Source organism: Xiphophorus maculatus, chromosome 1 (assembly GCF_002775205.1).
Source record: "Xiphophorus maculatus strain JP 163 A chromosome 1, X_maculatus-5.0-male, whole genome shotgun sequence".
Lineage (NCBI taxonomy): Eukaryota > Metazoa > Chordata > Actinopteri > Cyprinodontiformes > Poeciliidae > Xiphophorus > Xiphophorus maculatus.
In genome coordinates, this window is record NC_036443.1 from 29,989,034 (window position 1) to 30,014,501 (window position 25,468).

At 36.2% G+C, this 25,468-nt stretch overlaps 2 protein-coding genes across 5 annotated transcripts; both read left to right on the top strand.

Annotated features, from left to right (window-relative positions):
* Positions 1 to 473: 473 nt before the first annotated feature.
* Positions 474 to 11,712, top strand: LOC102225534 (dnaJ homolog subfamily C member 5-like). Of its 2 annotated transcripts, none has more exons than XM_005801885.2 (5): positions 474 to 672; positions 6,124 to 6,274; positions 7,273 to 7,486; positions 8,100 to 8,271; positions 8,890 to 11,712. In XM_005801885.2, exons 2-5 carry the CDS (start codon positions 6,168 to 6,170, stop codon positions 8,985 to 8,987), a joined length of 591 nt encoding a protein of 196 aa, XP_005801942.1. In that variant the 5' UTR covers positions 474 to 672; positions 6,124 to 6,167; the 3' UTR covers positions 8,988 to 11,712. The 2 variants fall into 2 exon arrangements, with proteins under 2 accessions (XP_005801942.1, XP_023192188.1); XM_023336420.1 differs by lacking the exon at positions 474 to 672 and adding an exon at positions 5,900 to 5,942.
* A 1,385-nt stretch (positions 11,713 to 13,097) lies between these two features.
* On the top strand, positions 13,098 to 24,758 carry LOC102236837 (tripartite motif-containing protein 54-like). 3 transcript variants are annotated; one of them, XM_023349949.1, is made up of 12 exons: positions 13,098 to 13,286; positions 14,548 to 14,785; positions 16,076 to 16,248; positions 17,349 to 17,529; positions 17,599 to 17,694; positions 18,576 to 18,653; positions 19,390 to 19,545; positions 19,719 to 19,741; positions 19,829 to 19,953; positions 21,123 to 21,538; positions 23,217 to 23,346; positions 24,136 to 24,758. In XM_023349949.1, the coding sequence occupies exons 2-11, from the start codon at positions 14,603 to 14,605 to the stop codon at positions 23,301 to 23,303; spliced, it is 1,518 nt and encodes a 505-aa protein (XP_023205717.1). In that variant the 5' UTR covers positions 13,098 to 13,286; positions 14,548 to 14,602; the 3' UTR covers positions 23,304 to 23,346; positions 24,136 to 24,758. The 3 variants fall into 3 exon arrangements, with proteins under 3 accessions (XP_023205717.1, XP_023205661.1, XP_014325306.1); XM_023349893.1 differs by having other exon boundaries at positions 14,591 to 14,785; XM_014469820.2 differs by having other exon boundaries at positions 14,594 to 14,785.
* The last annotated feature ends 710 nt before the right edge of the window (positions 24,759 to 25,468 follow it).

A 25,468-nucleotide genomic window follows, 5' to 3' on the forward strand; every position in this document is an offset into this window, starting at 1 on the left:
TCATATTATTCAAAGTTCTTCACATATTTACTTATATGCACTTATATATATATATATATAGATAGATATAAATATGGCAAACCTTATCATAATTTACATTAACGAGACACTAGTAAATAATGTGCTTTACGTACGTCAATTCACGGTGATGGGCTAATAATACAACTGTTATGAACAAACAGTTATTTTTCATGAAAGGTAGAACTTTTAATATATTGAGTAGATTTATTCTTACAGAAAGTAAGCTTTTCTTACCTCAATACATTATTTTACAGCACATTTATCGTTTTTTATTTTTGTTTTTTTTACATCTTGGATTTATGTTAACGTGGACTTATATTCATAGCGTTGAATAAATAAAAAAGGAATACACAAAAAAGTCTAATTGAGTTGAAATGTCACAACTTCGGATTTACGGATTATTGTTGACGCTAACGGCTTGCCATAATATGGGAGGCGGTTTCCTAGGGATCGCTGTCACGGACTGACAGGTCGCTCCCACCCGGTGTAGCCGTTAGCTCGGCGGTACTTTCTGCTGCTGCCTTGTCTTGGAATGCTTTAGCGCCAGAGAGCGAAGCGAAAACTGAGATGCGAGAACAATAAAACTCCAAGTTGGCTTCGTTCAAAAAGGAAAACAACAACAGCCAAACCACTCCGGTTGGAGAGAAAGAGGTAAGAAACGCACAGAGTTAGCCAAAGGGGGCTAACATTAGCCAGCTTTGCTGCCCTTGGATTAGTTAGCGAGCAAAGTGCTAAATGCAGGCAAGGATATGGACTAGCTAAACACCCCTGTTAACAAACATGGATGCTGGTTGCTTTCGTTTGATGCGGTGCTGGGAGATTATCCGCTTTAACCACAGTTTGATTCCGGAACCAACCTGTTTTTGGTTCGCTTCTCAAATCTTTGCTCAGTTAAGTTATAACTACAATTCGGACTAGCGCTGCTTTCAGGTTTAGTTCTTGTAGTAACGCACATTCTGCGCTTTTGATGTCTCAGCTGACGTCTGTGTTTGAAACATTAGGAGAGACAGGTGCATTTAAGCTGATGGATAAAAATGGTTTTTATTTTTATGTTTTGCCTTTTCAGCTGTTACAGAGCAGTGGGAGACTTTGTTTCTAACGCATTATGTATGAATTCATGATCGAAATAATTCACGAATAAAAAAATAGCTTTCTAAAACCGATTATTCATCTAGATTTGCAGGTATTTTCCTATCTTTGAAAGATTTCACTATCCAGGATATTCAGATTTCCTAAAATAAATAGTAGGTTATATGTAATATACACGTTATTCCCTCAGTAGCAGTCACTGGAAATGCACCAATCTGTCGGAAATGGGAATAAGTGACAAATAAAATGCATCAAAACAATATCCCACCATTTATAATCTATAACCAACACCATGTTCTCTTAGATGAGTTTAGGCAAGGGAGATGTTATCTTGTAATCCCTTTATTTTCTATTTGATTCTATCAAGGAACCTGTGGTAAAATTTTTGTGCAGTTCTTGCCATTAAAATTTCCCTGTATTTGGGGTTTAAACCACTTTTTTAATATTCAATTTCACTTTTAAGAGGAACTAGAACATGTGAGTAAATAACAGAAGTGTTTGACATTTTGTTTTTTAGATTTTATTGTTTGTTTTTTAGGATTCTTTATTGTCCTAATTAAAGGTTTTTTTTTTAATACATTGAAGTTAAACAGCTAGTTGTTTTTAGGGCAGCAGATAACGATTATTTGAGTTATCAAATATTCTGACGATTAATCAATTACTCAAATAAAAATTGACACATTCTGCTTATTTTTAATGTAACCACACAAGTCTTAGAAATGCATTAACATTTTTAAATGAACAAATGAGTCAATTAATTTTTAAATGACAAAATAATCCTTTTATTCCATACAATACAATAGCATAATGTTCCTTTAGCTACGCTTGATTATCAACATCTTCTGCTGTTCTAAGGCATTGTTACCTTAACTAATAGGTGCAGTGTAAGGCTGATCTGTTACTTTTTTCATCAATTGATTAAAAGTTGGAAACCAATAAGTACTTTATCAGATATTTATTTACAGAAATAGAACCAGGTGAGTTCTAGGTAGAACATGTTTACAGACAGAGAGGGTTTTTTCATCTTAAATGTAAATATTTTTGTACAATTTTAGCTTAATTACTACTCTGACTGTATTGTTCTTTTAGCAAATGGTTGTTTTTAGAGTCTCTGTACTCAGATTAATGATTATTTGATTACTAACTTAGCAGATGATTGTTACAATAATTGATTAATCACAGTCAATCCAATTAATCGTTTCAGACCTAGTTCCTTTTAGATATTTTAAAGTCCAAAATGAATGTTCAATTATGTTTCTTTAGTTGCAACTTGTAATTTATTAGAAAAAAGCAAAAATCATGTGTACAAATTTGGCCTCAGTTGGTTATAAATGGTTTATATCCCAGTAGGATCTGAAGGAAGTGTTACCAAAGTGTGAAAACTGAAAGTTAAAACCAATCAGTGCATGTGATGCTGCTGCAGTCACATGCAGCTGACATGAACTTGGGCGAGGTTTAACAACAGCTACGACTTCCGACGGTCAGCAATAAAAACTCTAACTTGAAATTGCAAAAGCTGCAATAAAAGACAGGAGACCAAGAACAGCTGTAAATAGAAGGTCATTTTAGTTTTACAAACATTTATTAAACAAAACTGCACAAATATTGGTAATATAAAGAATCAGGAGCAATAAAGTGATCTCACAACAATTAAGAACCTCAATGGCACAAACCTAAAAGAAGCAAAATCGTATAAAATTTATACTATTAGACTCCAATAAGTAAAAAAAACAAAAAAAACGCTGACATAGAATCCTAAAAGTCTGTAAACTCTGAGCTGATCTTACATGGATCTGAAAATTGATTTAATAAAATTCCTCTATCATCATGGATAATAGGTAACGAAGGTAAATCTATATGCAGTCGTTCCAGGTTGCTTTAGTCCAGATTATTCCTCCTTTGTGCTGCACTGTTAACGTCTCTGGATCCATTAAGAAAACCAGCGAGTGAATGCTGACAGAGTGCCGATTCACCATCAGCTAATGAATTGGCTGATGGCCCTTTATAGCCAACAGAGAGTGAATCTCTCTGTCAAACATGAAGCTAACGTTTTGCTTTGGTAGCACTCTTAATTTTAAATTAATTGGAACTTTTAAATTAAATTAGTTTTGCTTCAAATGTAATCACCAGTTTACCTAAAGAATGACTGATTAATAATATTTTAAACCAGTGGTGACCAAAATCCCCAAACTGAATGTATTCATTCCCCAATTAACAACACAAAAATATAGTTACAAAACAATAAATGCAACGTTCGCCTAAATGTTTACACTTCTTTACCTTTTTGGGATTGTTATTTTTTAATTCTATGAAATGTTTTCAGTTTATTCCCTGCAAAAAAGTGCGATTTTTGTACAACCTTTTGCTGTATTTAGCCAAATGAAATGGACGGGTGTACCAAGGTCTGTGTTTGAGTGGCAGTGGCAAGACTTAATATTAAATAAAAAATATAAAAATAAGGCCTAACTAAGGAAAAATTTTGTGTTTTACTTAACACTTTCCGCGTAAGAAAATATAAACTTTAGAGATGCACAATATGTCGGCACTAACATCGGTATCGGCCGATATTAGTAATTTTTTAACATATCGGTATCGGTCCGATTAGTGAAACTGGGCTAATATAACCAACTGATGATTGTTTTCATCTTGTTGCTGTCTGTTTCTGGTCAGTTTTTTTTTTCAAAGTTGTTGAGATGTGCAGAGAAATATTTATAATATTGATAAATGCTATTATCAGTATTAACAGCAATGTTAATATCGGCCCAAATTTTCATATCTGTGCATTTTTTATAAACTTGCCATGGAAAAGTTCATCCTAAAAAATTGTACAAAAAGTGTTGGATGGCTAAATTTGTGCCATTCTTAAATTATTGGTCACACAAAATTAATTCAAAGGCCACAAATGGCCCCCTGGGCCGCACTTTGGACATATTATTATTGATAACTATTGATTAGCTTCTTGTTTTAAATACCTGAAATGCTATCAAACTAGTGGTCTGACCTTTCCTGTTTTCTGTTTTATCCAGTTTTCACTCCATGTTGTATTTTATTTTTAATCAATTATGAGTCTCAGTGGCAAAACTTGAAACTCCACAAGTTACTCAGCAAGCTGTTGCTAGGTAACCAGGAGTTACCAGCAGGTTGTTGCTAGGTAACCGAAGAATGAGTGAGTCAGTTGATTTCACCAGACTTTATTTAATTCCCTGTGAGCAATAAATGACTTAGGCCATTACTTTAGGAAGGTGACGATATTTAATATTCAATCAGATGTATTACCTATTGAAATTGATCATGTGTCTATCATGATATATATTATTACTGAATTACTATCCAGCGCTGCTTTAAACTAATGGATCATTGCTGATTGTATCATCTTGTAGCAGCGTTTCATTCGTTGTTATCTCTGAGGAGCCAAACAGAAAGTCATTCTGTGTCATCTTCAGTTGAAAGCAGAAACTCAGGTTAGATGAGCTCGGATAGGAACCCATCTGTCTTTCCATCTGTGTTGATTCTGCATTTCAAAACACTTCAGTCCTCAGTTTTATGATGGTATTCAGTTTGAGCTGCGGTTGAAACGGATCAGTTGGAGCGCAGAATCAGAGTGGCGTTTAGTTTGCTGTGTGTTTACAGCAGCTGTGTTTACTTTATGTCGGTTATAGCAATGAGGACACTTTGCTGATTCCACCCCGCTGTTTTTTTGGCAGTAAGTTAATGCTTCTTTTATTGTCTGGAAATGAGCTGTTTCAAAAAAATCCCGCTGTCTCCTAGCAACCCCAGTGGAATTCCTGCCATTGCCTAGCAACCCCAGCGGAACTCCAGAACGTTGGGTCAGTTGGATTTACGTGCCGAACAACGGCTGCTGGAAAAGACAAGTGTTTTGTTGTTGACTTACCATCCAGAAACCACTTGCTGCATTCTTGTTGGTTGTGCAGGAGGCTCCACTTCTGCTTTTCAAAGATGATCACAATTAATAATCTACAAATGTAGTAATTGATTGATAGGAGTGAACAGACTCAAAAAAGAGAAACATTTGCTAGAGAACAACACACTGAGAGCAGTAACTAAGCCGAAGCTATGCAAGAAAATAAAGACATTTTGTATTTAAGATGGAAAAAAAACTCTTTGTCTATAAATATGTTTTACCCAGAACTCCTCATGTGGCAGTGTTAGATTCAAATCATTCAAATTCTGTGAATTTGCTATCCAATTAATTGGATTCATTATTTATAATTTTTTTCACATGTTGATGTTTGAAGTATTTTGCATGTTTTGGTACAAATAATCAAGTGTTCACTAAAGTAACACTGTTCAGTTTTAGGCAATAATATGTTTAATTTCTTCATTAGAAAAGAAATTGTATTATTTGTTTATTTTCATCTTTTAATATATTTCTAATATTATATTAATAAAGCCTGAGGTGAAAAATATTCAGATCTTTCCATCCGATTAATCGTCAAAGTAATCAATATTTCTGCTGTTTATTAATTACTGAGGGCTGCACAGTGGCGCAGTTGGTAGCACTGTTGCCTTGCAGCAAGAAGGTTCTGGGTTCGATTCCTGGCCCGGGGTCTTTCTGCATGTTCTCCCTGTGCATGGTGGGTTCTCTCCGGGTACTCCAGCTTCCTCCCACAGTCCGAAAACATGACTGTTAGGTTAATTGGTTTCTCTAAATTCTCCCTAGGGGTGAGTGTGTGTGTGTGTGGTTGTTTGTCCTGTATGTCTCTGTGTTGCCCTGTGACAGAGTGGTGACCTGTCCACGGTGTACCCCGCCTCTCGCCCGGAACGTAGCTGGAGAGGCACCAGCAACCCTCCCGACCCCATTAGGGACAAAGGTGAACAGAAAATGGATGGATTAATTACTGAACTCCAAACCTGTTTCCTGAGCTAAGCTGCAGGATAAATCAGCCTGAGTTACGTGCTGCTATTCTGTAACTGTCTGCAGCAGCCTTTAATATTTTAATATGATTTTTTAAATTAAATGTGTCCTCCACTGTTTGTTTTTGTCTGTTTAAGGGAGAAGCTGAGTGAGAAGGGAAGAAGAGAGCAACAGAGCGACCATGGACCACCAACGGCAGAGGACTCTGTCCACTTCAGGAGAATCGCTCTACGTTGTCCTCGGAGTCGACAAGAGCGCCACAACAGAGGACATCAAGAAATGTTACAGGTGTGCAATAATGTTGACGCACAGGGGAAGGAAATCCCTCTGTTGCTGTGATGTTTTCTACCACTAGAGGGAGACAGAGAGCTGTAAGAGGGCCTTTCTAAAAAACAAGCTACGATCATCCAGCCTTATGTCCCATCATTAGGAGACTATGGGAGGTATTTCAGAAACAAACAGGAGAATGTTACACATGGTGCAACAAACCCTGAGAGATCATAGGATTGTTATTAAATGCAAGGTTAAGGAAAGGAGAAGAAAAGACATGTTTGGTACCAATACTGAAGCATCCTGACCCAGTTGGGCCTCCTTCCAATTCTGCCAAGAATGAAAAGTGAGACTCTTGTTCCTAGGTCTGGTTAAAATGCCAAACAAATCAAAAATAATTTATCTTGTTTGGGATAAAGGTGCCTATAGTGGAGGATCCTTTGGTACCAGTCCGTTTGCATAGAAAGTCTGGTTCTTTTGTGGAGGCAAGAATGCACAACCGGGCCTAAAAAAGCAAACTCCAGTCCGCCTACAAACCTTGGTTTGGGTTCGGTTGAAGTGAACTCTGGTTTGGTTAGAAGGCATATGTGAACTTTAGTGGACCGGCGTCCGCTCCAAAAGCAGGAGGTGGACTACAGCGCAGGGCATTCTGGGTAAATACAAGCAAAACAAACTCGTTAGCCTAGCATTAGCAGGAGAAATGACTGTGATAAAAAAAATCGTACAACTGCTAAAATGTGATGCTACTCCATTTTTGTTTCCATTTTGTGAAGAAGGAAGTTGTGCTCAGCGTCTTCAGAGGTTTTTGTGTCGTTTCCTTCAGTGGTTCTTGGTGCAGCGCCCCCACAGGCCAGGAGGGGAACAGGTTGGGTTTGTGTCATTTGACTTGGTGCAGCTGCAGCAGCTGAAAATGTAACAAATTTGGTCACCAATCAAACTGATTCTACCAAACTATCGGGTGTGAAAACAGCCTGAATCAGAAATCTGATGTGCTTCTTCGTCTTTCTAACTTGCAGAAAACTGGCATTGAAGTTTCACCCGGACAAAAACCCGGACAACCCGGACGCGGCTGAAAAGTTTAAAGAAATAAACAACGCTCACTCCATCCTGGTGGATCCCACCAAGAAGAACATCTACGACAAATACGGCTCCCTGGGCCTCTACGTGGCGGAGCAGTTTGGAGAGGAGAACGTCAACACCTACTTTGTTCTGTCCAGCTGGTGGGCCAAGGTGCGTCCCTGTGACCCACTACAGTTTGAAGTTTGCTTTTTATTGTAGATGAAGAGAACCTGAACACTTTTCTAGCCTCGTTTGCTCTCTTTCATCCCAATCACAATATCCAGGGCTTGTATGGAGGTTTTGAATCCTTGAAAATGGTCTGGAAAGTGCTTGATATTCAAACCGCACAGTTTTGTAAGGAATTGTAGTTTAACGCTTGCTTAAAAGCCTACATTTAGAAAGTGTTATTTACGGATATTTAAAGATAATCAAAAGACCTTTTTTCCCTCGCTGTCCAAAATTAAATCAAACTAAACTTTTCTTGTTGTTGATCAGTTAGAATTACAAAACATATTTCTATTTGCTAAATGTCAGAAAACCTAGCAAGACAATTATTTTGTAACTTTCTTTGTATATTCCTCAAATTAAGCTTTTAAAGGTAATTTATTTGAACACAATTTGTTTGGATTGTTTCAATGTGATGAATATTATTTCCAATAGCTCAATGACTAATTGATTATTTTGGGGATTTTCTGGGGATTTTTTTGAGGCTTTAAAAACAGCGTTTAGGATTAACTTAATTTGTGATTTCTCACATTGTGTCCATGTGACCTTTGCCCCCCAGGCTTTGTTCGCCTTCTGTTGCCTGGCAACAGGTTGCTACTGCTGCTGTTGCCTGTGCTGCTGCTGTAACTGTTGCTGCGGTAAATGTAAACCCCGGCCGCCGATGGACCAGGAGCCCGAGTTCTACGTGTCCCCTGAGGACCTGGAGGCCCAGATGACTGCAGACGAGAGAGGTGAGGACCGGGACGCTACGGCAAGCCGTCTTACCATCAAATCTGTTTCCTCTGAATGTCCGTGATCACATTCTGGATGTCTAAGGATTTATTTTGGCTACTGTGAATGGTAATTTAAGATATCTGTAGTTAGTTTCTGGTTTAAGAATAATAATTCAAGATATCTTCAATTACATTTTGACGAGTCAGAATTTGTTTCAAAGTATCTCAAATTACGTCACCAGATTCGTCATTTACATCCATTTTTACAGCTTCAGATGTCATGTAAAATCAACTGTTTGAGCTTTTCTTTATGTTTATAATGTCAGAAACATACCTGGAGTGTTGTTTTGATTCTTTTATTTGGTCTCCATGGTAACCATTCAGCTGTATAAAATGGCCGGGTGGACTTAGCCCCGCCTTTGAGGCACAGCTCCTCCTCTAAGCTTTCTTTTCTTTTTGTGATTTTTTTCTTTCTTTTTTATCTTTTTCCTTCTTTTCTTTCTTTCTCCATTAGTTGCATTTCGCTGCATCTGCTCTTTCTGTTATCAACACATTCAACAAAAATAACATGAAAATCGATCTAATAAATAATTTTTTTGAATCGTTGATGTTTTTCTTGTTTCTGTTTTCTTCTAGACGGCAGCGATCCCATCGTCCTGCAGCCGTCATCGGCCACAGAAACCACCCAGCTCACCTCTGAAGCGCACCAAAGCTACAAAACCGACTCCTACTAGACACACACACACACACACACACACACACACACTCGCACGCACACACACACACACACACACACAGCAGAAAGAGGCTGCTAGGGCTGGGAGGTGCATCCACTTTAATTTATTATTAATATTTATGTGAAACAGCATAAAAACACATCAGTATCGGGTGGATTTAGCTGCACCAACTTTAACCCACTCACTCGTCTTGCTAAAGACGCTGGAGCTTTTTGGACAAACTTTTGCTGCTGTTTCAGTTGCGTTGCTTTGAGGTTTGTGTTCACATCTCTGTTAACATGTCACATTTTTGTGGCATCAAAATGAAACTGCAGTTGAAATTAATAAATCTGTGTGGAATGCAGAATAATTGTAAAAATGGACTGGCAAAAATTTGCTAAATCGACCCTAAAAGTTGCCAAAAGTTGACCATGTCTAGTTGCTCAACGCCGTTTTCAAAACGTTTATTTTCTGCCACTTTTGTTAATTTGGACTCATTTCTGAATTGAACATAAAGCTGTTTTTATCTGATCACAACAGAGAAACATCACCACAGCATGATGCTGCCATCACCGTGCTTTACTGTGCCAAACATACTTTTTGCCACATTTAACAATTATATTAGTAATAGATTATTCTGACGATTAATCGATTACTCAGATTTAAAAAAATGCAATATCTGGACGTTTTTTCCATTTAACAACTTAAGATTATTTCACAATTTCAAAATATGTAAAAACATTCTAATAAACAATTAAATGTAGTTTTTAAAATAACTAAATAAACATTTTATCATTTTCATATACAGCTCTTTCTGCTTCACGTAACATCAATACTGTCTTGAGTTGACCTATTGGCTGTTTTTTTTCAATTAACCAATTAATAATTAAGAAGGAGAATGTGATTAATAAGAGAATTGTGCAGAATTTCAACCAGGTGAAGCTGAAACTGACACCTGAGGAGTTCTGGGTAGAAAATACTTACAAGCACTGAAGGTTTTCCATTTAAAATGCACAATGTGTGTGTGGTTTGTTCACATTTGGTTTAATTACTGCTCTGAGTGTGTTGCTCTTTCAGCTATTGGCCTTTTTTTGAGTCTTTTTTACTCCAGTTAACGATTCATCGATTACTACATTAATTGACGACTATTTCAATAATCGATTAATGGTGATTCATTCCGGCTCTAAAATGCTGGACTTTATTTTTGAGTAAATTATGTGAACTACATCTTTAATATTTTTAAGAAAGAGACTGAATGCTGCCTTTCTGAACGGCACCTTTTCATTTTCTTCATGCTAACAGAATGTGGCGTTTCAGCAGGAATGTGCTCAGAGAAACAGACATTTTTGTTAAAATTTAAAATTGAAACTAAATAAAAGCTGGTTCTGAAAGGACATTTTGGAACTCCAGCGTTAGTTTGCTGAACCGCTCGGATGTTTCTCAGCAGATCGGGATATTTTAACAGAGAAAAGCTTCAGTTGGTGCTTTTATTTGTCTCCACTGTGTGTAAAGATGCAGCCCAGCCCTAACAGCTGCTCTCTCTCTCTCACACACACACACACACACACTCACGCACGCACACACAGACACATCCCTGCCAGTTTTCCACTTCCCCTCTTTTTCAACCTCATCCTGCAGATAAAAGTAAACGTGAGCTCTTCGTGTTTTTAAAAAAAAAATTTCAGGTATGAAATTAGGGGAAGAATAGGGACAGTAGCAAATTAATCATTTGTTCCAGTAGCTTTAATTATATCAGCCATGACCCATCAGAACCAAATCAGCTGTAAAAATGTAATTGTTCCTTTAAAAAAAGTACTTTGATGAAATATCTAACTTTATGCAATAACATTTAACAGTTTTATTTAAAAACAAAAATGTTTTTCTTTGAAGATGGGAAATTGTTCCAGCTTATTTGAATAATTAATAATAATTTCATGTCTGTAGAATCACCAGCATTACTTTGAATGCCAGATTATTCTTCCTGAATCTACAAAAACGAATTATGGAAACTTTCCAGTTTAGTGATGGGATTTTGCCATTCCCATCAGATTTAAGAACCAGGTGCCATTTTGATTTGGGTTTTCTGTTTTATCACAGCTGATTCTTCCTCTTCTCCATTTCTTTTTCTTCTTATATGAAGGTAGGAACATGAAGGAACTTATGAAGGTTTGTTCAGTGTTGAAAACAGAGGCCACAGAAACTCTTCTGGTTTCAACCGGCATCTTTGTTATTGGAAAATAGCTCTAGAACAGTAAAGAAGCGCCCCCTAGCGGCCATCGCGAATTTATACACTGATTTTACCCCGGGGGTTTTTTGTTTTTGTTTTGTGAAATGGTGAAAATGCTGTACATGTTGTGTAAAGTTACTGTAGATTTTACTGTGTCTTTTGTTTGTTTTCTTGTCTGCATCTGTATTTGCTTTCTCTTTGTTTTTGTTTTCCTTGTTTATGTGGTTCATGAAGGGACGATACTGATATCCAAAGTCTTACTTAATCGTGTTTTCGTAGAAAAGCAGTTTACAACAATCGATCTCATGAAGCGAGATTTATTTATCCTACATAAATCTTTAAGCGAACCGAATCAGTTTTATAAAACTGGGCGTATTTATTCACTTTGATTCTATTCTGTAGCCCACTGCTACCACAGCATGTTAGGGGCAGTATAAATATAGAAACAAGAAAAGAGGAAATTCCTACAAAAAAAAAAATCAGAAATTGAAAAGTCAAAAAATGTGCTACAAAAAACTCTAAAATTTATCTAAAAAATCTGAACATTTTTTGAGAAAAAAATCAGAACATTTCTCAGTTTGAAGTTTAAAATTTGCAACAAAAAATTACATTTTGAGATTAATTGCAGGAATGTTAAAAAAAACCTGGAAATTTCAGTCTGAGAAGTCAAAAATTTGCTAGAATAAAACTGAAATTTTGAGATTAACTTCAAATTTTGTTGAAAAAAAGTCAGAAATTGTAATCTCAGAAATTTGCTATAAAAAACTGAAACAGATGTTTAATAAAATTCACTATAGAAGCTCAGATATTTCCAAGTTTTTTTCTCGTACTTCTTTTTAGTTTTTTGGCTGAAATTTCCTCCTTTTCATATCTATAATGTCCCTAATAGGCCGCCATACATCGCATCACTTCCTCGTCATGTTTTCATGCATATCATGAGAAACTGCTCTGCTAAAATCCTTCCATCACATAAATCTGCGAGTGTTTCAGGGAATCTGCAGGTTTCGCTCTGGAGCGAATCCTGACACCTTCATCCTTCAAAACATTGACAGAAAATAATCCAGCAGCGTTTTTGTTTAATTTATTTTCTCTTTGGCATTTGATTCTTAGCCGGTGTGTGAAGCAGATGTTTAGAGTGTTAGCCCTGCTGTACATACGCAGCGCAGCCTGTAGATAGGTGGAGGCTTTTCTGTTTTTAGCATGGACTCGTGTTTTTACCTGTCGGCCGGAGATGTGTGAGAAAATTACATGAAGTGTCCGATGTCCTGTTGGAAAATAAACAGTTCTGATGCTTGAATTTCTCACTGTGTGTTTTATTAATGACTATATAAATAAAAAAACTCAGAAATGTGGAGACTAATCCCAGAAATTTGTTCAAAAAAATTCTGCAATTTTCTGAGATCAAAAAGTCAAAAATTTGCTAGAAAAATTTCAGATTTTGAGATTAAGCTCAGAAAATTTCTAGAAGAAAACTTGTGAATTTCAGTGTTAGAAGTCAAATGTTTTCTTGAAAAATTTCAGAAATTTTCCAGAAAAAAATTCTTAACACATTTTGACTTTTGAAACAGGTTTATTGAACATTTCTGAGACTTTGTGCTGCTGCTGTTTACTGTGATGTTTTCATGTTTACTGTGATGTTTTGTCAACAAAAGAAAAAAAAAAATTTTTTTGCATTAATTTGAAGAGTTTTATTTCTTCTGCAAACCTTTAACAGAAAATATGTTTCCATTATTGCAAAATCAGCTGTTTCCTTTGGCAAATAAGATAATAATTCATATTTAGCACCTTTTCGCAGGACATTAAGGGTGTAAAAGAAGACGGAGCACAGCATGGCAGAGTCTTATTCTGTCCACATACCAGCCGTCTCCTCATATGGTGTGTGTGTGTGTGTGTGTGTGTGTGTGTGTGTGTGTGTGTGTGTGTGGAGCTGAAACCTGACTCCAACACACACCAGTCCGAACCCCAGTGTGCATCCTGGTTCTCCTGCTGCTGCGGTCCTGATCAGGCTGCGGCTGAGCAGCAAAGCTGAGGAGGAAGAGGAGGACGAACCGGTGAGGAAGAACCGGATCCAGGAAGAGAACCGGGCTCAGGTAGGAACCGGGCAGTTTTCTCTCTCCGTTTGGTTTCACGTTGATGGCGCCAGCCCTCGTTGAACTTTTGCTCCGTCTATTCTGGGAGGCAACACAACTGAGTGACCCACTAACCTGCAGAAGCAAAAAGATCTCCGTTGAGCTTCACCTTAAGGCTGCGGTCGGCTATTTAAAGTCTGACTGCTTTTGCAAAAGTGCAACAAAAACAAGAATAAATAGTGAAAATGTAGGCTCACCTATTATCTCCTTTTAATATTTTTATCCTGTTTGATGTTTTCTAACCTTTTGTAACAAAAAGTTGCTCAAAATATGTAACTTCTGACTTTATCAAACCAGAAACACAAATGTAAGGAACACAACCCGATGTTACAAAAACTAACAGCAATAATTTAGGTTATTTAGCTTTATAAGAAAAAAATCGGGTTCAAATCAGATTTTAACCATGTTATTTATAAAGTCACCAGTTCAAACGAAATATGCAATTAGAAATCTAAATATTTAACTAGAAATCTAAATATTTAGTTGAAAATCTAAATATTTAACTTGCTAAACAAATACTTAGCTTAGTGCTAAATGTTTAGTTGCTCAACTAAATATTTAGTTAGTAAGCCAAATATTCACAAAGTATTTAGCTACCGGGCCAAATATGTAGGTCAAAACTAAATATTTAGATTCAAATTAACATTTATTTAATTGCTAAATATTTAGCATCATTAGCAACTAAATATACAGCAAAAGCTGTATATTTTTGCTAAAAACTAAACATTTAGTTTTTTGATTAAATATTTAACTTAAAACTAATTATTTAACTTACAAACCAAATATTTAGTTAGCAAGCTAAATATTTAAATTGAAACTTAACATTTAAACTGGAGCTAAATATTTAGTTGCTAAGCTAAATATATACTTTGTTAACTCAATATTGAGCTTCAAACTAAATATTTAGCTTCAAACTAATTATGTAACTTGCTATCTGGTTTGTAGCTAAATATTTAGTTTGTAAACTGAGTATATAGTTTGCTAACTAAATATTTAGTTGGTTTTCTAAATATTGATTAACTAAATATTTGTATGTAAATATTTAAATCGTAGCTAAATATTTAGTTTATAAACTAAATATTTAGTTTAAAACTGTGATGTTAATAAATGAACAACTTGGTGATATTGTGTAATATTTGTGTAATTTTACTGACATGTCAGAACATATCTGCACATCAACCAAAAGAGAGAAAGTTTAGTAGATTATTCATGTGTCCAGCAGCTGCTCTGATTGACGACCAATAAGCCGAACTTCCTGTCCCCAGCAGTCGGTTGCCATGTCTCTGTCGGCCGACCTGAGCTGCCTCCAGAGCAGCCAGGGCGCGGAGCGCGAGGCGTCGCTGGCGTCGCTGGAGAAGCAGCTGATGTGTCCGATCTGCGCCGACATCTTCAGCAAGCCGGTCGTCATCCTGCCGTGCCAACACAACCTGTGCAGGAAATGCGCCAACGAGCTTTACCAGGTCAGACACGCCACTGTTTCTGCACCGCATAGCAGGAATAACACAAACACACATTCAGGGTGTGTTTGGATTATCTGAGTCTAAACTGGGACATGATGGTGGTTAACTGGTATGAACTGGTGTGATGGCAGCTGGTCCTACTGCTGCCATCACCTGGATCAGCCGCTGTCGTTCCGACTGTGAATTACTGGAACCCAAAATTAATCCAACCTCAATGTTTACTACAAAACAGGAGAAGAAGAAAACGAGTTAGTTTTTCAAAGTCATTTTTGTTGCAGTTTCTATCTTAATATTTAATTAAAAAGCTAAATATGCAGTTTACAAACTAAATATTTATTTTCTGAACTTGGTTTCAAGTGTCTCTTGAAACTTATTGGAAGCAGAAGTAAGAAGTCAGTTTACAAACTAAACTGTAAACTGAAAGTTTAGTTGGTAAAATGAATATATAGTTTGAAAGCTCTGATCAAATTATTATGTTTTAACCAAGCATCTCTAATTACTTCATTTGTAAACTAAATATTTAATGACAAACTTATTACTTAGTTTGTTAATAGATATTTAATTCTAGAATTATTTAGTTAGAAACTGGATTAAAATCTTCTTTCAAACTTATTGCAATCAGAAGTAAACACAATGATTTGAACTAATTGTCAACTAAGGGTTTAGTTTGTTAACTGAGTACCTAGTTACAAATAACTAGCTAAATATTTAATTAACTATTTAGTCTGTAAATAAATGTTAAACTACAGACAAATTACTTAGTTTGTAAACTAAATATTCAATTAGAGGGGGGTTACTTAGTTGGTAAAGTAAATAGTTAACTCTATTTGTAAACTAAATGTTTAGTTTGAAACAAAATATTTATCTTGCTAACTGAATATTTAGCTACAAAGTAAGCAACTCTGAATTTATTTTGTGAACTAAATATGTAGTTAGGAACTTTAGTTTAACTAAATATTTTGTGAGTAGACTAACTATTTAGCTTGCTAATTAAGAATTAAGTTACTAAGCTAAACATTTAGTTAACAGATTGTTAACTAAATAAATAGTTTAGAGCTTCATATTTAGCTCCCAGCTAAGTCTTATTGTAAGATCTCATTTTGTATGAACTTTGCTAACTAAATAGTTTGAGATGGTGCCATTTATTAATTAGTTTTTTCCTCTATCAATCAGCTAAATAACCCCAATTATTGTTGTTAATTTTTACAAACAGCAGCCTGTATTAATTTCTTGACCAAACATTTCAGCATCATTTTATTTATTTATCTTTGGTTTGGTTTCTATGTGCAGCCATCTTTGTTCCACGCCAGAACCACGATGCTCGTGAACAGCGGCCGTTTCCGCTGTCCGACCTGCAGACACGACGTGGTGCTGGATCGCCACGGCGTCTACGGCCTGCAGAGGAACCTGCTGGTCGAAAACATCATCGATATCTACAAACAGGAGCTCAACCAAATACCAAGGTGGAGGGAATCCGCTAAAAATAACAGAAAACGCTGGGCTACGTGACGCACATCCGATTTACAGGGCGCAATAACGTCACTCAGAGCGCGCGCTCACTGTTAGGCCAACCGCCATATAAAAAGAAGAAATGCTCCGTCTTTGTGGAAGTAAACATAGATGCTAATGGTGCGGCAAATCTTACGATTTTCAAGTTGTTTTCGACCGAAGGCGGCAACTTAATCCTCGTTATCGTCCGCCATGGTTGTTGTTTTTCTTCCCGCTTCCGCTTGTCAGGACGCAGATTAGTGACGTACGTCGAGTATCAGTGACGTTCAGATAGGATGAAGGAGGCCTGGCCGAACAGACTCAGGTCACATTGGCAAAGATCGGATATCAGGTAGCCCGGGTCCCGTTGATGTTCAGACTGTCGTGAAAAGATCAGATGCAGGTCGCATTGAGACAAAAGAACAAAAAATCAGATTTGGTGAGAGCTGGGTAGTAACTAACTACATTTACTCTATTACATTTACTCGAGTAACTTGTTTTCAAAAAAATTACTTTTAGGTGAATTTGTACTACAATGTATTGTTTACTTTTACTTGAGCAATTTTATCATGAAGTATTTCTGTGCTCTTACTGGAGTAAAATGTCTGGATTTTCTACCCACTGAATAAAACACAAACATGTTTCAACCAAAGATTCACCAGACACACACCTGCAGTTTTTTTGTTTTGTTTAAGTTTCACAAGTTTTTTTATTGAAAGAAACTGATTTGGAAAAAAAAATTCAACTGATTTTGTTATGTTTTTACTTGTATAAATTATTGTCATTTTGGTCCTTAAAATACCAAAATTTCCACTTAACCTTATATTTTGGTCCATCTGATTATATCATTTTAAAATATTGAATGATTTATAATTTCATCAGTTCCTCTGTACACGAGTAGACTTTTTACCAAATACTTTTTACTATTACTTGAGTAATTTCTTGGATGCTACTTTTTTCTTTTACTTTAGTAAAATATTTGGGTTTTCTACCCGCCTGTTGTTTCGGTCGCTGTGTGAACGCAGCCTATTAAGGAAAGTGCCTGAATGAAGACGTGTTATATCTTCCTCTCCAGCCCGCCTCCTCTTCCTCCTCCTCTTCCTCCTGCTGAGGCGACCTGTTCTGATCATGAAGGTGAAAAGTTGAACATCTACTGTCTCACCTGCCAGCTTCCCACCTGTTCTTTCTGTAAAGTCTTCGGAGCGCATCAGAACTGCCGGGTGGCTCCTCTGACAGACGTCCACCAGCAGAAGAAGGTGAACCGAGCCGCCATGTTGGACGCGTTTCAAGCTCCACGTTGCTAAAATAAATGTTTTGTTTTGCAGGATGAGCTGAGCGAAGGCATCAGTTCTCTTGGGGAGTTTAGAGACAGAGTCCAGGCTCTGGTCAGTGACATAGAAGACACCTGTAGAGCCGTAGAGGTATTCAAATTGCTTTACATCATAAAAACATCATAAAGCAAGCAACAAATTTCACATTCTGTCAAACTCCATCATCAAATATGTTGATCAGTGTTCCAATTATTAATCAAAGGCAACTCTAAACTACCACAGTGTATTAGGGCAATTGCAGGTAGAAAAAATGGAGGAGTACATTGCTGCCTAAAAACCCTGAAATTTTGATAATAATCTCAGAATTTATTCTGATAAAACAATGCTGGAAAAAACTCAGGAATTTTCTTGGGAAAAAATGAGAAAAGTTCAAAAGTAAAATATTTTCTAACATTGAAATTTACAACATTTCCGAAAGTGGCAAATTTTCAAGTTTTGAAACTCAGAAAAACTACAGAAGTTGAAAATTTGTGAGAAAAAACACACACATTTTGAGAATTTTCTTGTTTTTCCTGGAAAATTTGAGATTAATTAAAAAATGTGAGTTTTTCTGGCAAATTTTGAAAATTTTCAACTTTTCAAACAGAAAATTTGTAAATTTTGGGAAAAGACAAAAGAGAAATTATCAACTGCTAAATTCTGACGCCATTTTTGTTTAGAATTTGTGAAGAAGGAAGTTGCGCTTAGTGTCTTCTTCAGAGGTTTTTGTGCCGTTTCCTTCAGTGATTTTTGGTGCAGCGCCCCCACAGGCAAAGAGGGGATCAGGTTGCTCAAACGGTTCGGTTGGTTTGACTCAGGAAATGTAACAAATATTTCAGTTTTGGTTCCCAGTCAAACCAGATCTACTGGACTATCAGATGTGAAATCCCCCTTAGATTTGATCAAAACTAACTGACTTGGTACTGTATTTGTAATAAAGGACAGGATGACATTTTCTTTAGTTTCCAGATTTGTATTTTAATTGTGTACAGGAGAGCTACAACACCCAGAAACAGAACGTGTGTGACAAGTTCAGCTGCATGTTTTCCATCCTGGAGGAAAGACGGAAGGTCAGAATTGGTGTTTTTATCTGATTATCTTCACTTTTATGCAACATAACGTTTGTTTCAGTGTAAGCGCCATCTATATTTATCATTATAAAACACTCACTGGCTGACATGTAGTTTATATCAATACATACTCTAAATATCTATGGATAATTTTGTCCTTTCGGTGCAAAAACACAAAATCTTACCAAGTAATTTTGGCCTAGTTTCTAGTGCAAATATCTTATTGCACTTGAAAAGAGGGAAAACTAATTAATAAGTAGCTTTTCAGCGAGAGAGAGGAGTTCGCTTTCAGTCAATAATTCCTCAGTATGGATGAAAACGAGCTAGTTTAACTGGCAGATTATTTCACTTATAACAAGATGTTTTCCCCCATGCTACAAGTTAAATGAACTAATGGAACTAGAACTGGGTTGCTAGGTAACGGGCTGGGCCAGGTCGGTGTTGCTAGGCAACGGTGCAGGGCCAGTTGATTCTATAAGTGAAATAATTTGCCAACGGAACTAGTTCTTTTTTTATTAATATTAAGGAATTATTGACTTAAAACAAGATTATATACTTCACTGAAAAGTTGCTTCTGTGTTAATTTTGTATTATTTCAAGAGTATTAAGATATTTGTACAAGAAACGAGACCAAAAATACTCTGCAAGGTTTTGTGTTATCTGCAGTGAAACTGTTTCTGCTTTAAATTAAGTGAAATAAACATTTCTTCTTCTTTGATTCTTATGATTCCTGAAGGTTATGACGCAACAAATCAGCTCTGAAGAAGACGAGAAGGTAAACCACACCCAGATGCTGATGCGTTGCTATGGCGATAGCATGGAGGCCAACAGGAAGTTGCTGTCAAGCGTGGAGAGCAGCATGGAGGAGCTGGATATGGCCGCATTTGTTCAGGTGAGTCACACCTGTGCAGGTGAAACCGGCTTCTCATGTAAGAAACTGACACCATTAAAAAAGGTTTTTTTCAGAGTATTATTTAGCATTTTTTTTTGTTCTTACCATGATAAATCTGAATTGTTACAGAAATTTTCTCAAAATTCTTTTATTTTTTTTCATCCTACTCTTAGAATTCAAAAGAATTGACCTCTAAGTAAGTATTAGAGACAAAAGAAAGCATGAACTCATTATTTTTTCCCTCTGTACGTATTATTTTCTTTCCTCTCCTCTTCCTCTGCAGAGTGATTGCAGCGTCCAGCGCCAGTCCACCCGAGACACTGACACCAGGCTATGACAGTCTGAGTCTCTACAGGTTTAATTTTAGCAAACAGGAAGAAATGATGAGGAGCATAGACTTTGACAAAGGTGAGCAAGAAAACAAAATTGGAAGGAAAAAATGAAAATGATTCTTTTCTGAGTGTAAGAATAAGAGATTCTTCTTTGGGAGCAAAATTAAATTTAGAAATTGATAAGCATAAGTTTAGTTTGTAAAATCAAGGAGAAATATAATAGTTAACGCCATAAAAAATAGATTTTATCTTCAAAAAAATACTTTAAAAATACTTTTAAAAAAATTTTACTGGTTGATATTATTATCCAATATATATTTCTGTAATGGTCCATAATCAATATTTACTGATATTTTATTATGTCTCTCTATCATCTGCACACTACAAAAAACAAACTAACTGAGCAACGCATGAAGCTGTTAGCATGTACAGCTAACGTTCATTAGCTTGGTCACTGAATAGAAGATGCAGCTGTTAGCAGGTACAGCTAACATTCATTAGCTTGGTCACTGAATAAAAGATGCAGCTGTTAGCATGTACAGCTAACATTTGTTAGCTTCTTCATTGAACAAAAACTGTAGCTGTTACCATGTATTGTTACCAATAGTCAGTCTAGTCAATGAACGAAGAATGTAAGTGTTAGCATAAAAAGCTCAAATTAGTTAGCTTGTTCACTGAACAAAGCTTGCTGCTGTTAACATGTATTGGTAACATTAGTTAGCCTGGCCACTTATCAAAACTTGTAGCTGTTAGCATGTGTTTTTGACATTAGCCTGGTTACTGTTAGCATGTTCTGCTATTATTATTTAGCTTCATAACTGATCAAAACTTGTAGCTGTTAGCATGTGGTTTTGACATTAGTTAGCTTGGTCATTGAACAAAACATATAGCAAATCTCACCAACTTCCTGACTTGCATAAATTCCAGCTGGGTATGATGCTACTAAGATAGCAATGCTACATCTACACACCTACCCAATGTAAGGCTAGCAGGCAGGTTTTGTTCCTGTAATAAAGATTTTGTTGTTGCTCAGATAAAATATCTAAAATTAAATAAAAATTACACCACTAGGAGAATTTTTATAAAAACGATGTAATCCCGTCTTTCCACTCTTATTATCAAATTTTTAATCTAGACTCCGTCAGCACTTCTGACAAGTAAAAAGAAACTTCACCAAATAACATTAGGATTTAATAGAGATGTTTTCAAAGAACCACTGATTATTGTGTGTTTTCTCTTTACTAGTTGTAGAAGATATTTGTGAAGAACCAGAAGTCAATCCAGATCCAGAAGAACCCAAAGGACCTTTAATCCAGAACACAGAACCAGAACTATGTCAGGAGCCGTTAATCCCGGACCGTAACGCTTTGGGAGAACCGGATGAAGAGCCACTTCCACCTCCCATCTCTCCACCAGTGGAACCATTACAGCTTGATGAACTGGGAGCTGACCCAGATCCTGCAGCTCCTGGCCCAGCGGCCGGTTCTTTAGAGTCTGCTGGAGAACATTTGCAACCGGAAACTGATGGTCCAGGTTCTGGTGACGTTGGACCGAGTAAGGTTAAGGTGGAGAGAAAGGTGGAGCGGGTTGGGGCCGAGACACAGCAGCCTGTGAGAGAGGAAAACCTCAGGAAAGACCAGGAGGGGATGAACACTCAGCAGGTAGGGCATCAGGTCCGGTTCTGGTATTAGTCTGTAATAGAACCGACCCGAACCACACCAGTCCTGGTGTAGCTCCTTCAGTCAGAGGTCCGTTGAACAGTGGTTGTGTTTCCATTAAAATGTTTTAAAACGTTGCCAACATTCCACTAAAATCGAAAAAACTTAATTTTGCAATTGCGTTTTTTTAAACTAAATAAGAAACAGAATCAAAATCACAGTGGAGTTTGTTCAATAAAAAACACGCCACGCCATCATCCTCCTACTATTTCCTGTTGTCCTCTTTGTTGTTTCCTCCAGTAGTAACATCCTGTTGTTGATCATATGACTCTTGTGATGTGAAAAAAAACAACCGAAAAAAGCCAAAAATTTATAAAAATACAAGCATTTTGAACTTAAGATGAAAGAAAGAAATCTGTTCTGGCCAGAATTACTCAAGCAGCAGTTTTAGCTTCACCTGGATCAAATTCTGTAAAAATAAATTTCCTATTAAGCTCCTTTGGCCTTCAAAGTATTTATTGGTGAACCAGAAAAAATAATCACCAGACCAGCCCCTACGTTGAGTTGATATTAAGTTTAACTGCCCTCCTTCTGAAGGACAGACGGAGCTTTCCTTCAGGTGACGGAGATCAAAGCTGTTAGCGCAGCATTAGCATTAGCGCTGCACTCTGGGAAACCCTGCCAAAGGGTAACATTTCAGAGCAGATGATATGCCACTAGGCCATGGGGGGATTCCCCCTTCAACACATCTCGGCTGTTTCTTAAACCTGAATCTGGAGGAACCGTCTTAAAACCTCCAACAACTTCCTGCTCTGTAAACCAGGGATGGAAAAATAATTCTCATTTTGGCCCAAATCAAATCATGATTTGATCAAACTTCCTAACAAACTGTTAAAATACTAATAAATAGCTGTCTCTGTATTTGATAAGTACTTCTTAAAGATGCAGTATGATATAAATGATCCAAGATAAATTTCTCCTATGGGAGACTAATAAAATTATCTTATCTTAAAATTGACTCTTTTTTAGCTTTCCATTATGTTTTAATGTTTTTCCCTCACCAAAAACAAACCTGGAGTGTTGCTTTGATTCTTTCATTAATAATTGAGAAATCCTTTAATCTCCATGGCAACAATTCAGCTGTGTAAAATGCCTGGGGGGAACTAGCCCCGCCTTCCAGATGTAGCTCCTCCCCCACAGAGCTCCTTCAGACTAGCTAGAAACAATTAGCAAACACCTGGTGGAACTGCTGAGCTCATTACTGCTCAGTAAGAAGCTGGTAAAAACGTTAAGTCATATTTGTAACATTTTTGTAACAACTGAAGGGAACATAGTTACTTGATTGTGTTAAATAAAGTTGTTTTCCCCCTCAAATTGTCAACTTTGCAAACTCAGAAACTTCCTTGTCTTTCTCTAGAAATTTTGAAATTAATTAAAAAATTAATGAAATTAATTTTAAAAAGTTTTTCCATGCAAATTTTTAAGCTCAGAAAATTCAGTTTTTCCTATAAATATTTTCAGATTAATCTAAAAATGTCAAGAGGTTTTTCGCAGAAGTTTATATCTTTCTCTTTTTTTCTATCTATCTACAGTGGCTTCAAACTCGCATCGTCATTATCGTAATTACTCGTTTTGGGGGTGCTGCAGCTTTGATAACGCTTCCTTCCTGTTGTCCCTCCAGATTGTCACACTGGTCTTCTACCTTTTGGGCTTGCTGGTCATCCTGCTGAGGTTCTGGTCTTACATCGGCCGTTTTATTTACTTGTGAACCCAGAAGAGAGAGGCGGACATGAATCAGCGCCTCCACGCAGGTCAGACCGCGCTGCTCTTCTTTTTGTTGTTTCCTCGCCCTTTACTGACACCCTGTGGTTAAATCACGCAACTACAGTTTACATTTCAGACTGCGGCTGTTGGATTCATAAAGCCCATTTCTGCTATGAAAGAAAAACTAATAAAAGCCCAACAGGAAGTCATAATTATGTATTTTGAAGACATAATTTCGACTTTTAAGGTCAATTTAATTTCCATTTAAAAGTATTTCGTATTTTAATTTGAATAATTGTGACTGCTTCTGTATTTCATAATCATGACTAAATCATAATTGTTAATAAGAATATCAAAATTATGATTTTAAGTGTCATAAATATGACTTAGGACATCAGAACTATGACTTTGTATTGCTTAATTATTACTTTAAATCTCAAAATTATGACTCAATATAATCCTTTTGATTTTTAATATGACAATTATTAATTTTAAAACAAAAAAATTGGGACTTTAACTCTCATAATCATGACTTGGAAAATCAAAATTAGGACTTTGTATCTCAAAATTATGTCTGGAACTCATAGTTATTATTTTGAAAGTTTAAATTATGACTTTTATTTTTTTGGCTTCCTCAGATCTTAATACTAAAATATAATTGTACTTCTTAACTTTACCAAAGAAATATAATAAAATTGCTCATCTTAAGACAAACATTTAGAGCTTTGCAGCATCTTCTATAAAAAAAACCCAAAAAATAATGTTTATAATTGCCCTAACAACATGCAGGTGTGGCTTGAATTAATTTACTTATTTATTTTATTTTATTTTTTCAGAAGAATACGGAGAAACAGAGCTGTCCTTCCTCCGGTTCTCCTCTCTTTTCATCCTCCTCCTCCTCGGTTCTGGTCCTGGTTCTTGGTAGATCCAGTTTCTGTGTCTCTCAGCTGCAGCAGGAGCGGAAAAATGAGGCTCTTTTGCTTCATTCATGATCATTTTTAAAACCCAAAGTGCCACAGGAAGTTATTTTCTGTTTTATTTTAGTTGTTTTGATTTGCTGCAAACTGCAGATTGTTTCTTGTTTTTGTCCAAACTTTGGTCTTGGTCTAAAAATCTAAGGGTGTCTCAGTACATTTTGGTTTTTTTACTAGCTCGAATTGCTGGATGGAAACTTTAGAACAAATCAGATTTGCAGATTTGATCGTGTAAAACGTGTTTTTGTAGATTTTGGGGGATTAAAACATAAAGTCACGCGTTTCTAATCTCAGAATGAGTTAAAATATGAAGACAAATCCCATCAAAACATGTCTGATGTCATTTATCCACGCAAAGTTTTAGAAACGGATGTCCTGCAACGGTTGGAGGCTGCAGCTTCCGGTTTGGGCGGCACGTCTTCAAAATAAAAGCATTGAAATGTCGCCACGTATGTATAAATAGTAAATCCAGTATTTATACTTGACAGTGTGTCCAAATATTTTAGTTCCTGTGTGGAAAGCAATCTGGACAAACTTTTACAACTTTCCAATTCAAAGGAGCAATAATAATGTTTTTAGATTGAATTTGTATGAAAGGTGACGTTTTTTCAGAGACTTCCTGGAGATAAATCACTGATTTATCTTTCTTTTCTTTTCTTGAATTAGTGCACAATATTTTAAAGCATAACACATGGTTTATTTAATTTAACTTTGGGGTCAAAAAGTATTTTTGAATTTAATTGAATGCCTTAAGAAGTAGCAAAATACATAAATTAACTAAATATGACCTTATCTTTTGTTTTATAGAGCTCCTTTTTAATAGCTGCTCTCTCGGTTGTTACCAGGATCACATATTTAAACCAAAAATTAGGAAAATTATTGTACTTTCAAATTCCAAGACTAATTATTTCTATTTTGTGCTGGCTTGAAAAACAAGTGAGGTGGTAGTTCATTTATTTTTTAGAATAGGAGACAAAAATAAATTCAGGCATCCAGATGTTTTTCAAATAAAAACACAAAATAACTTTATTCTAAAAAAAAATGTTTTCTCTGTGAACCAGTAAAACATTTAATATTTTAATTAAATGAAGTAGAAAAAATAATTTAAATGTCTTAAGAAAAACTTTACATTTTCCTAACGTTTTTGGGTTGAACGTTTTCTATTGTGTTTGATTACAAAATATTTTGTGTACTT